The following is a 13,559-nucleotide window of genomic DNA, read 5'->3' as shown; positions in this document are numbered from 1 at the left end:
AATTTTGCTTTTTCACGTCTGTATTTATGTAAAGGATTGTCTCGTTTATACGATGAATACTTTCTACGCACGTGAACGCAACAAGTATGTGAATACAATTTGTGTTTAGATAAAGCTTGATGGTCACTGGCCAGACCTATTTCGCCACTATAGATTCAAGCTTTTATTTTGGTCATAACAGCGGGTAATCTTCCCGTAACCCTGGCGCTTCGTCACAAACCAATTGTTTAAAATCACGAATTATCAAATTTCCCGTCTAGGCTGCTTGCCGGTGTCAAAACACCCAATGATATTTTAAATTAATTTATGCCGGTTCATAAATTTTGTCGCATTTTCTTTGTCGATTTAGCGCTCCTGTAGTATGGCTCGGGAGATTTTTCGATCTTTTAGTCAGCATGTAGATACGATAATATAGATAACAATTTGCGCAATCAGTCACTTATATGAAAAAGCAGTCGTATTGTAGTTAATTTTCACACAATTTTGTCAACTACAAACGATCGTTACTTTGACGCGCGCCGATATTCGTTTAGAGCTATACGTAAACGAAAATATGTAACGAAAATACGGCCACTGATGTGACGTATTATGACGTCAGAATGATTAATTTTCTCGCGACAATTTGGACGTCGAAAGTTGCGCTCGGCGACACCTGGCAACGAATCGCAGCACTGGTGAACAGACGATGATGTTACAACAAAACGATAAGCTTTTGAGATCAATTGCTGTTGCAGTTAGACTGATCTGCCCGCGGCTTCGCCCACGAGCCATGGAAGCATGCTTGGGCTTTTAATTTTGACAGAAAGTTCAGTAGGAATTTTAAGCCTGATAAACTAGCGCGGCGATCAGCGGTGGTCTCAGCCACCACAGACCGTCAATCTGTGCTGCACGTCGGCGTTAAGCATTGCGCAATAACACCATGCAATGCACCCAGACAGCTGCTTCAAACCACACTCAACTGCAGTGTTGCAACTTAAAAACCGAACATTTCTAGATTAATTAAATAGCAATATAAAAATTATAATGCGTTTAAGATTCGTTATTCCCAGAAAGCATTGTCGTGCATACCGAAGCACACCTGGCAATAAAAGGTAATTAAATCAGACATTAAGTGGCGATTGCAAGCATTTGTCGAACCCGGCGTTTAAAATTAATGATAATGTGGTCAAAACAATTCTGATTGTGGCCGTGCCAACGTCGGTAAGACGTCGCCTCGGGTACGATCGCGGAAACGACAAAACAGAACACTCAAGTTAGACCATAATGGCGACATCTGTTTTTTATTAATTTGGCAACACTTGGGCAATTACGCAACTCCGTACTTGAGGCAGAACATTAGGCTTGGCCTAATCTCGAAAACCAACATCGGCTGATTAAGCTAAGTTTTCGCACTTTCTCGATACGTGGGTGCGAAATCTTATCAAGAGGCTGAGTGATTCATTTCGCACCGATGCTCATCGGACAAAGAGCACGGCGCTGTAATTAAAGCTCGTGGTCGACGATGCGTGGCACAGCTGCCAAGGGTGTCACGTGACCCTCACAAAGCACCTGGCTGTTCACGGGGAAACAGGAAAATATGGTCTTTATATAGCGGCGGTGGGAAGCGGCTGGCATAAATAAGCCAATATCGTCGATACGAGCATCCGGGGAATTTTGGTAAATTCGTGGAAATGCAATTCACGATTAATTTGAAGTTTGTGCTGCGGGCAGCGTTGGTTGGAATAAACCGGATAAAACCGCCTCCCACTTGTTCGACACGGGTACTTCCCGTGTTTTGTATGAATTTCACTCCCCCTATCGATGATATCATCAATATTTAATTAAGCGGTTCGAATAAGGGGAGACTTCCTATACACTCACTATGATTTCTAGGGCACACCTGCTGGTAGTGTTTAAAACGTGCCGGGATTGCTGTTATTCCTGGCTCTGGGTCGTTGCGCGAGTTATGACTAATATCTCGTTAAGTGCCGCCACAATTCCGACGAAAGGTCGGAGTCAAACCCGAACGCATATTGGCCGCGACGGATCCACCCCGGGCGGTTATTTCAGCGATAAAAGCGACTTCGGGAACAGTGGTTCCAAGCCAATGTTACGCACAGAGAGGCGAGGGTTATCTTTGAACACGAAATCTCGTCCATCATTTTCGTTTTAATCAAATCAGATTTCTTGCGGTGGGCAAAGAAAGAGAAGGCTTGAAGTTTGGCGTTTTTTGAACGAAGGCGAATTTCTGTGAACCGCGAATTATCGTGATGCTACTTTTAAAATGTTTCGACGTTTTGTACTTGCGTAATTACAGGAAACCGATAAATATTGTTGAATAATTTTATAGGTGTTTTCGAAATGTCGTAACACAATACCCGAACGTTGCATAATAATTGTGTGCCGAATTAACACCTCACCGTTGTGGGGAGGTCTTTAATTTCAAGTCGTGTAATCTGGTAATAGGGGACTTGGTAGACAGAGTGGCGGGTTCTGGTAGCAGGCATGCAAATGTGAGACAATTAGACTTCGCATCACTATCCCAACTATGCAGTGCTGCTCAACCAGTTTCTAGAGAAATCATTATACGTTGTGCTACAGCGCGGTGAAAAATACGCGGCATCACTACTTTAGTTTATTTTTGCAACGTGCGCTAAAGCGGAATGGGTTTTGGGGCACGGGCGGCCATTAATGCCGGCCACATTACGATCTCATCTCAACTTTAAACGCTGGCGCCACTGGTCGCGCGAAATAATAGAGCCGTCTTCACGCAACAAAGGCGTGACTGTGACGTCATAATGACAGGTTCGAATGAACAAACGAGGTGCCGTTTTGCACAAAAGCTCAATCGAAAGAGAGAGGCCAGTATTTCAATTACCAGTGCAAATAATCGGCGAGTCGGTGGGCTAATTACTAATCTAATTTAATGCAATTTGCCCCACAAGCATTCGGTAGCAACTGTTTACAGTAAACAGCGAATTATCGGCAGCAAGCGCAAAGCCAAGTCCCACCGAACAAAGCGAGCAGGAGATTTTAATACAGCTGCGATCGAAGATAACGCCTACCGGTGTTGGAACCAAAATAACCGAGGCACGACACCGTGACCGGATTCGGTTTAAGAGGAGGGTCAAGTTACTAGGGTGGGAGCTTAACTAATGCGACGCCGTGGACCTGAAACCCTGCGTGGGAACGAACGAAAGGAAAATTTTAAACCACGTGTATATTCCACTGGAAAGCAATGTTAACCGCAGATACGTTGAATTAGTGAGAGAATACATTTGTAGTTCGATCGGTACGGTTTCGATACCGAGCATTGACGGGACAGCGCGGCGTAACTTTGAAACATGAGACCGGGTCGATTGCGGCGACTATGGCAACTTACACACGATGCTGAAGAGAAACATTGTCGCGGCGACAGAGCTTTGCGCTGGTGGGCCGAGAGATGGCTGCTCCAAGGACAAGCGATGCAGAGGTAAACAAGTACATAGAGCTATTAATACAAGCGCCTGGAAGCGCGCTATGGAATTCACGGCGAGCGTAAAAAGGCAGAGCGAAAGATCGGTGAAAGGAAACCAGTCGCAAACAGCATGGAAAATTCCTGCGCAACTGTCGCATTGACACCCCCTGTTGTTTATTTGATTTGCCGGGAATTCGCTATTAGCTTCGGCCCCTATATAATTGACAAAGCGAAAGTGCCTTCTCACAGCGCATATTAAAGCGACCGTCGGTCTAATTATTTACGGATTTAAAAGGTGGGTCCATGCTCAAGTACACATGGAGATTATAATGTGGCTCACTTGCACATCGTAATTAACTTTTATCTGTTCAGCAAGAAAAAAACCGTTGATATGTTTAAACCACAGGAATTACAGATTAATACGAATTTCGCAATCTTTTGAAAACTAATTTAATTTTAATGAAATTTAGAGGTAGGTAAGAATTTAACAAATAATGCATCATTCATGTGAATGGATTTGCAAAAACCGTGACTGGAAAAATAAACAATAATCTGGGTGGGCTGTGATACTTTGTCATTATTAAAAACATGAAAGGACCCAGCCTTACAGATGTACCAGTTTCAGCCCTGCCTGTGTAATTAATGATACACAGAGTTCAGCTTCTATCCATTACTGTTCCGTTTCACACGGAATAGGTTGGTGGCTGTAAACACTCGGGCAAATTGAAAATGTGCTAAGTGCAATTTTGAGAGTATTATTCTGAAACTGAATACAAGGCAATTTCCCAAGGGAGCCAAGTCACACATATAACACTAGCAGTACCAGTCTGAATCTGTTACGAGATAACAGCAATGGGCTTATCTGGTACAGGAGTTATTGCTATAGCAATCGTGACGTTACTCAACTTTCAAGCGTTTATGCAAGTTAAACAAGTCACTTGAACTTGAGGGATTGAGCTCTGAAGAGCTTGCTTGTTTAAGGAGAAATACGAACGTCACATGTTTACTTTACAACTTGTGGTGTCTGAGGTAACAGCGCAGCTGCAATTTCTCAGATTAGCTACTTAAACTTTTATGACTGTCGCGTTACATACTTATTGAACAAATGCTTTTACACAATAAGCATGTTATTGTTTAGTCTTGTTAACTCATTTTAACTTGACATTTTTAATAATAACGATCAGTAATTGCCAGCAATAATACAGTGTTTGGCCAACTCGAATGTGACAGTTGCCTGTGGGTCTATATTTAGAAATATAGATTCAACTAATTTAAAACTGACACTAAACCTCACAGTGAAAGTTTAAAAAGCTAGTTTACAAGGTTTAAAAATGACTATTTTCAGTTCCACTTTTTAACAAACCTGGGCTTTCCACACGTTTATAATGGTAAGGATTGATGCAGACATCTTTCTGCTTTGCATCAAATGGGTAGGAGCAGATTTCCAAAGGTTTTAACTCATGATGACTTTGTAAATCCGGCCATCTCCACACTCGACAGTAGATTACATGCGGCAAACCTTTTCTATGGGAGACCTGTACAAAAATATGGTTGATAAATCAAAATGGAGTAAGCATTTTTTGACACTTGGATGGAGGATAAATATTGTTAAAATTTAATGAAGAATACATGAACCTGTCCAGTTGTCAAAGTAGGTTTTCAAGATAGTTGACAGATGCATTTTAAATATATTAATATATATATATATTCATTTTTCATTTTATATACTTAATATTGTAAACAAAAGAAATCACTCATATTTTCTACAATATTATTTACATATTTTCAAGTAATAGAATTGTAAGAGAAAACATATTTATTATTGACCCTATTCATAAACCCTTTAAATGTTGTTCAGCTCGAATCAGCTGACGATAATAAATTGCTAGAAGAGCTGTTATAAAGTTATAAAATGCCTTGCAGCAACAGTATACATAAAATACCTTCAATATTGTGGCTTTGTAAGCTTTACCATAAAAGAAATTTCTGAATACAGGCGTACTGTAAACTGTATACTCATTTTAACATATCAATTTTTTATGTAAGTATAAGCCAATTTATGGTAAACCACACGACAACCAACCTGTAGTCTGCCATCTAACGATCGAGGGATGGTGACACATTTACTTGGTTGTCCAGGACAACTAAGTGCTCGCTCTAGCTCCTCCATGGATCCTTTTTTCTTCTTTAGCTTCTTCACAAGTGAGTCAACGGCTTTCTCAGCCCATTTTTCTTCCTCGTCACCTGTGATAAGTGGCAGCTATTTTATAAAAATTCATTGCGAAAATAAACATGTTAGCTAGAAACAGGTTTGTATTTTTAAAGATTGTTTGGGTAATAAAAAAATGTTCCTCGTTGGAATCAAGGGGTTTCTACAACTTCTGAAAATCCTCAGGTAGGCTTGAATACCCTGCACTTATAAACCAACACAGTTGCCCGTGATGGTGTGAACATGTCAAAAGGTTGGGTAATAAGTAATAAATGTTTATTCAGCCAAGTACAGTCTACATACATTTCCATTTTCAAGTATATATAACTTGCGTTAAGTGTAAGTTTATGCAAATGGAAGAAATCATGAAAAACAAATGTGAACTTGATTATGCGGTATTGTTTTGCCTAATTTTCTAATATGCTTAAATATATACACAAATATAAATGTAATTTTACTGATCTATATCAACATAAGAAATACGAATTCATTGATGTTGAACATAGTCTTGTTGAAAATTCTTGTTTTTAAATTTTGATTTAATATTGGTTTCTTTTATTTTCACAGTAATATGTTTGTACCTCAATATAATACAACACTACAAAAGGTAAAAGCCAAACACTACAACAGAATTGTTTTAATTTGTAACACTTTTGCAATTCAAATTATAATAAAACAGTAAAAACACCAAGTAAAATTGTACAAATCATGGTTACCTTGTTTCCAGCCAAGCAGTCTTTTTACAGCTGGACTTGTAAAACCAAATAAACTTGTCATCGCCATAATATCCCACCATACAAAAAACAACTTCTCCACACAACAACCTGAACAACCTATTACAAATACCAAGAAACAAAAATACGTTTAATTTAATACACACTAGGCTTTATTAAGTTGTTCACAATGAACAGTAGTCTCTTTCATAACGTTGCCTCGCGAGCGGCTGTAAAACTACTGTCAATATTTATTCACTCAATGGCGTTGGAACATAACACACACAGAATTCTCAGTTACAGTGGGAAACTAACACCAATGAATAGAAACATGATTTTAATGATTTTAACTGCTAATATAAACTTCGTGTGTGACGGTAAACGGATCGTTATTTGCTATTACGCAACTGTGACTATATTGTTTCCCTATATATAAAACTTTTTTATAAGAATAAAAATAAAACCACCTTGCCTGGAATATGTGTTTGCCATTAATCTAATTTGCCACAAACCGAATTTACGCAATAACTACGTGAATAAGTTTTAAAATTATAGATACGAAATAAGTACAATTTGTACATATTCCCAATAGAAACTTATTTATGCATTCAAATAGGCTATATCTACACTACACCAGAATGTGTCCGGATATACGTCTATAGACCACTCAGTCTAACTAACTAGTACTCACAAAACCAACCATGCGTTTTGTATTGCACTTGCTTGTATCTCTGCCCCACTTCTGTTAATTTTCCAGCGCAAATGAGCAACTAATAGAGACTTAGCGCCCCTGTGAAATAAATTTACTGAAACTTTTTTCTTTTTTCGTATCGGCGACAAACTGTCTCATGACCGATAGTAACCCCGTCGCTGATATATTCCTCCGCCGCACGCCTTTTACTTAATAAACTGAACGATCGCGCTTTTGTGCAGTTTGATAAACAAATAAAGAAAGATAATGCCGTGTAATTGAAACAAAAGACTTGAGCTTTGCACTGATTAGGCACTGACACGGACGTTTGTAAAAAGAATCAAACACCGGTTTGCGTTTACTATTCAAGGGAATTCCCTAATGCTAAAAACACGCATGGATTCCTTGACAACATTATCGGGACTAAAATAAATAAATAAACGATGCCACTATGATTACTCCGGACGTTAACAATTATGGTTTATTAATGTATACTTTTAATTCGAGGGGGCGCATTGCAAACTGCACACAGTTGCTATATAGCGGAAATCAGGTTAATATTTAACTTTTTCATGCGAACCTCCATATGCACTCTTATCTTACTAGGCGCCGATTAGAAAACAACTTAGCAAAATGATTTTAGGTTACTGGAATTTTCGTGGAATGGGCGAGCAGATCCGCTTAATGCTGGAATACCTGGGGTTGGAATATGAAGATGTCAAGTACTATCAGGTTTTACGAAAAGACAATACGGCTGATCTCAGTAACTGGCTGGATGAGAAGTACAAATTAGGCCTAAACTTTCCTAATCTACCATATTTGATAGACAAAGATGTAAAACTTACCGAAAGCATGGCAATTATGAAATATTTGGCAAACAAAGGTGGTCTTATGCCAGAAACCGAAGAAGAGCATATCCGATGTGATATATTCCAAGGCTTTATGATAGATTTCCGAAAAACCTTTCGGGACCTTTGTTCCAATCCGGACTTTAACATTTTAAAACAGAAGTTTCAGCAAAATTTGGATATAAAGTTGCGTCAAATTGATACATTCTTTGGCTGTCATGAGTGGATGGCTGGTAAACGTTTGACTTGGATCGACTTTTATTTTTTCGAGACGTTTGACGTCATCCAAATGTGCTTCCCTGAATCCGTAGACGGCCACCCGAGAATAAAACATCATCGCGAAATTTTTCTCACCCTTCAGCCAATCTCGGAATACCGAAAATCTAATCGGTTTATAAAATATCCAGTGCGAGGTGTTCGCGCCGTTTGGGGAAGCGCGAGAAGTACAATTTAGACACTGGATTTTTGTTCTGTCTTTGCATCGTTTATTGCTTTTATCGGAATAAGTGTTTTCGTGAAACCAAACTTGATTTATTAGGTTTCCAAAAAAGAGACTTGGGCTAACGAGTTTTATCAATAAATGAAAACAACGTACACATTATCGTGCTCAAGGCCACGGGGTTTTCATGCGTTTTGCTAAACATATATTATTATACACTGGGGTACAGATAATATTTTACGTTTGGGCATTATATTCGTATGTTGGTACGCGTGTGTTGAGATTTCCTATAAACGACCACATGATACAAAAATTAAATAAGCAGCACTCGACATTTTAACGGATCGCAAATTCGCGGACACTTTTGATTGACGAAAATTGCATCGGATCGACAAAAAATACGGTACAAGTTTCGACGCTTGCATGCGCGCCTTACTCGTGGCGTACCAATACAAAATAATAGTTTACGGCACTGTACTGGTGCACTGTCAGGTCTGCATTTTGTCATCGACGAGTACCTGCAACACAAAACGTTACTCATTATGTTTACTCGTATTAAAAGCAAGTGGGCAGATCAAATGGTTACCGGTTTGATGATTTTGAACAGAAACTAGGGCGTCCATTGCTGCTTTGTCTCTCTGTCTGTCGTTTATTGTACCCTGGCAATGTAACAGCAGGTTAAACATAATAAAATGGTTATATTTCTGTTGTGTCATATTAGCAGACATTAAACACTAAAAGTCTTCTAATACAGAATAATGTGAGCTTCAAGTCTTACCTGTGGTAATGACATAAAGTTTGGTTCAAGAGGGTTCATGTTTAGTATTGGAGTGTAGCTTAACTGGGGAGAAGAAGGGACAGTTCCTGGGAGAGATGCACCAGTACCGATGGGGTATTGTTTTGTGTAAGTGTTCGCTACTGAATGGTTGGTAAAGGACAAAGGACTTGCCCTAGGAGAACTGAGAGGGGCATTCCTCGGACTTGAATTTTGGGAGGTTAGGGGGCTTGTAGTTCGGGAATTAGGAATCACCCAGTCTGGTGAAAAAATTGACTTCTGGAAGTTCTGTTGGATTTTGTCGTGGCTGCTTTTCGGGGTGTGTGGAGATACAGAAGGACTGGGTGGGATAAATGTCTGGCACTTCACCCGATCTATAGGAACAGATGGTTTGACCAATTTGTGGTGTTGGGTTAAAATGTCACGGTGCACGCTAGCTGCTGTGTTGGACTGGGACTGTTTGGGCTGATGGAGATGTGGCTGACTAGTGTGGAGTGCTGTGTGTCGAGACTGACTTAAATTGTGTGGGTCCTGAATTTTCTTTACTTTGATTTCTGAATGTTTCTGCACCGCAGATTTTGAGGTATCGTATGGTTTGAATGAGCTTTGCTTTTGGTTTAGATTATTATTGCTGCTGATATGGCTCGTGATTTTTGTTTTCACTTTCGAAGGTTCGGCAAACTTGCCAGTCTGATCACTTAAAAAGTTTTTGGCAGGTTTGTGTTTGCTTGGTTGTGCCGGCATATTGGTAAGGTAAGGTTTAAACGATGGGTTCTGTAGCTGACTCTGCATAGCAGCTTGCTGCAGTTTCATGAAGTTTGCAAAATCCTCTGCTCCTGTAGACGGCGGTGGAAGTAAACCTGGGTAGCCCATGGTTAGCATGTTTGCTAACGGGTTATTGTCTCTTGGTTGATTTCCAGGTGGTACCATCAAAGCTAGCTTAAGAAGTTCAGTGTTGTATTGCTCCATTGCCTCCAATGTGCTGCGGTCTGTCGTTCCATGCTTTGGGTAAGTTTTCTTTGTCACTGGCTTAGTGTTACCAGTGCTTTTGGGGTGATAGGGAACTTTTGCGGCTTCTTTCTGAACTTTTTGAGTTTCTGAAGACGAAGTGGTGAACCTGTCTGTAGAGTTCTTCGTCTCATGCCAAGTTTTCTTTGGTGATTTGTCAAAACTAATGTCTGCCTTAGAACTTGGTTGTGCAACAGTTTCAAGCATTTTAAACAATGATTGTGAATTATTCTTTACACGTTTTTCCACCGGTGTCACTTCTTTTGATCGACCTACGTTTGCAACAGAAGTAACAACATCCCTGCTCACATGTGGGGATTTCTGCTCCTTTGGTGCCGACTTCTTCAAGGCAGCCTCAAGCTGAGCGTTTGTTATAACCCGATTCATGATGTCATCAGTCTTCAGATTTTTCTCTGGCACGGCCTCGCTGTTCAAAGTCATACTCACTGACATACCGGAGTCCTTGAACAACTGTTTTGAAACCTTAGCAGCACTTGTACCAGGTGGTGGCAGTACATAGCTAGGCATGGAAACAGACTGAGGCACAGCATTGGTGACAATTGCCTTTTTCTCAACCTTACCACCAACAATTTTCTTGTTACCGCTGAGAACAACTAAAAAAGCAATAAAGTTTAACATTGAAAACTTCCATGAGAAAACGTTTCTTACCTTTCTTGTGCTTGAATCTGCAAATAAATTCAAACGTTTGTTAATTTTTAATCCCATCAATAATTGACGATTACTTTAAAACCAAATCACTTACGTGTTTCCAGTGATTTTATAATGGATTTCCCTACTCTCTTTAAACAGCATGCGGGCTTGGATCCATCCTTTAGGCCACAAAACTTTTACTTCATTTTCGAAAAATGTCTGCAAAGAAAACCAATAAAACTTTCACTAAAAAACACACAAATAATTTGTAAAATTAAAATACCAAATAAAAAAAATAAGTAAAATGTTAATAAAATTGAAATTGGGTTCTAATTATATTAAAAATGCAAATTATTTTACTTTTAAGTTTTCTTCAGCAGATTGGAAAGTTTTGTTCTTTTGGGCTTCTATCTGGATCACTTTTGCTTGCACCACATCAAAAAACAGAGTTCTGCGACAGTTATCATGTTATAGCAAAGTGGGGTAAGACGGGACATTTTTTTTTTTGTTCTTTTTGCTCGTCCCATTTGGCTCGTAGTAAACAAAGAATATTTACAGTATTATACATCTGCGACCCACAACGCTTAAAAAGCATTGGTAGTTATTCAAAACACTATCAGGAAACATGGGATTTAGTACTAATGTTATCCCATCTTACCCCCAGAATACTCTACTCTATAAACCAAATAATAAAAAAACAACAAACAAAGCGTTTAATAGAACAGCAACACAGAAAATCTACATAGCTTAATTTTGTTTTAAATACCGAATTTTATCCGTCCACTTGAACTTTCTCCTCGGAGCATATGTTCGCTTCGTCTTCTCCTCACCACTAGGTGGCACAACACCATCCTCATCTTCGTCTGTGGAAGCTGCAGCCACTCGATCATCCAACCTGAAAATATTAAATCATTTATTATTTTAGCAAATTTGTAAACTTTGGTGACAAAAAAACACTGATTTTGTGGTCAATTTTAACACAAACACAACAGCCTATACATATAAGTATGACAGAACTTAAGCTCTGAGTGACTTAAAGTCTCTATCTTGTATTTAAACAAAATAACATCACTTACTTTGCTAACTGTTGTGCAGCACATTCTTCATCATATTGCCTCATCTGTTCATCCATGACTTCATCTATCGCGAGTTTCAAACGATGCATTGGTTGACGAAGATCTTCATCCTGAAATGCAAAATTTTGTTCCAAAAAAATTCAAAACTTTAGAAATTCAACCAAAATAAAAATTGACCAAAATATCAGATGTAATATGGTTACTACAGTTTTGGTCAGTACACCAACTAAAATTTTGTGTGTGTATTTTGGCATTTAGTTGCTCCATTAAATCCTGTGCATGAAAATTAAATTTTGAAAATGATTGGTACTTCACCAGAAACCACTTAAGAACCATGGTTTACAACTACAATATAAAAATTAAAACGGTTGACATGACGTATGGAGTTAAACACCAAACACCGATGTGCATTTGTGTTCAATAAATCAAAAAAATCAATACGTTGACCTGCTTTGAAGAATGCAATTTCTTCATTCGTTTAATCAATGTGTCTTTGGAGCATGGTACAAGTAATGTGAGAAGCTGGTATACTGCTGAACGATCTCTTGTACTCAGGTTCTGTGACCCTTGCTCAATGCCAAGCAAAAGGTTGTTTACTTCAGCGGAAAAGAATTTCATCTTTCCTTCGTTTTCATTAGATTTCGCCATCTGCGTAATGAGAAATACGCATCAATGATAAACAATGCGGCCGCAGAATCTTATCTTTCGAAAAACTGACAAGCTAAATCAGGATATTTTAGAGCACCGCTTCACAGATTAATGTCTATGTAGTTGTATTACATATGTAGTAATTTGAAAATTTCATTAATCAATTTGAATAATAAATCCAATCCTGTGGTATACAAAATAAATTATGATAAGCTTTGCCGTAGACAGTGTCATGTGTAACTAAGCACAGATATCAGATAATTACAAAAATCAATTCTAAGTATTATCAGGTAGCAATTATGCTGCATATACAATGTGTTAGTTTCACACTGGGGTACAAGGGTCTATAATGGGATATTATTATTGGCCTATAAATATCTTATACGACTCATATCATTAGTTTGTTAAATTATACAACATAGCATGATAGTTAAAACCAATAAACATAAGTATCCCCTGGAGGATGATATATATTCAACCTTATTATGACATCAAAGTTACCACATATTCAAGTGCTTACTGTTTTTGTATAGATCTTAATCTTAATTTTACAAGCAGCCTGTAATAATCTTAATTTTACAAGCAGCCTGTAATATTGCATCTTTTATAATGTTGTACAATTCATGCAGTCAAAATACTTCAGATAGTTTACCTTGGTGAGCGATGAAATTTGTTCTTTTATCAGAGCGGGAATTGAATGAGGAAGTTCTGATTCATGTTTATGGTGTGCAGGACTACGAGAATTATCTGTAGAAAAGCAAGTAAAAATAAAAAGTTTGTAACTTATTCGGGTTATGTTCCAGGATTTTGGCCATGATGTAGCACTTATATTGTTGGACAATTCTTGTTGCATCATAAGTCATAACAAAATACACACTCACTACTAAATACTTGACAAACAAAAACCCAGTGGTACATGCATCATTAGCCAATTACCAGAATCAACAGACTGTTCAATGGCAATACTTTTTTGTAATACTTATTACGTTTTTTTTAAAAATTACTGCAGCAAAATTCAATAATTTAAAATATACAATTATAAGATTGTATTTTCAGCAGTACAAA

General features: G+C 38.3%; 2 protein-coding genes and 1 pseudogene across 3 annotated transcripts in view; 1 reads left to right on the top strand and 2 right to left on the bottom strand.

Moving 5' to 3' along the window:
* smad1/5 (Smad1/5 protein) overlaps positions 1 to 6,478 on the bottom strand; it is an 11,486-nt gene extending 5,008 nt beyond the window's left edge. Inside the window, 3 exon segments of the mRNA NM_001078347.1 lie at positions 4,800 to 4,971; positions 5,520 to 5,680; positions 6,362 to 6,478. Coding sequence (NP_001071815.1) covers positions 4,800 to 4,971; positions 5,520 to 5,680; positions 6,362 to 6,428 — 400 coding nt within the window. The 5' untranslated portion in view covers positions 6,429 to 6,478.
* Positions 6,479 to 7,614: 1,136 nt separating this feature from the next.
* On the top strand, positions 7,615 to 8,491 carry LOC104265393 (annotated as a pseudogene).
* Positions 8,360 to 13,559, bottom strand: part of LOC100179104 (ubinuclein-2) — a 7,708-nt gene continuing 2,508 nt past the window's right edge. For both annotated transcript variants that reach the window (XM_009859316.3, XM_009859317.3), the window contains exons 8-17: positions 13,147 to 13,241; positions 12,294 to 12,494; positions 11,847 to 11,956; positions 11,537 to 11,665; positions 11,131 to 11,221; positions 10,883 to 10,989; positions 10,789 to 10,805; positions 9,115 to 10,733; positions 8,923 to 8,995; positions 8,360 to 8,854 (exon numbers count right to left, since the gene is read on the bottom strand). In XM_009859316.3, coding sequence (XP_009857618.1) covers positions 8,841 to 8,854; positions 8,923 to 8,995; positions 9,115 to 10,733; positions 10,789 to 10,805; positions 10,883 to 10,989; positions 11,131 to 11,221; positions 11,537 to 11,665; positions 11,847 to 11,956; positions 12,294 to 12,494; positions 13,147 to 13,241 — 2,456 coding nt within the window. In that variant the 3' untranslated portion in view covers positions 8,360 to 8,840. The remainder of the gene's footprint in view (positions 8,855 to 8,922; positions 8,996 to 9,114; positions 10,734 to 10,788; positions 10,806 to 10,882; positions 10,990 to 11,130; positions 11,222 to 11,536; positions 11,666 to 11,846; positions 11,957 to 12,293; positions 12,495 to 13,146; positions 13,242 to 13,559) is intronic.

The sequence above is a fragment of the Ciona intestinalis genome, chromosome 2, assembly GCF_000224145.3.
Source record: "Ciona intestinalis chromosome 2, KH, whole genome shotgun sequence".
Taxonomy (NCBI): domain Eukaryota; kingdom Metazoa; phylum Chordata; class Ascidiacea; order Phlebobranchia; family Cionidae; genus Ciona; species Ciona intestinalis.
The sequence above is the reverse complement of the archived record's forward strand: the minus strand, read 5'-3'. Positions and strand labels throughout refer to the sequence as shown.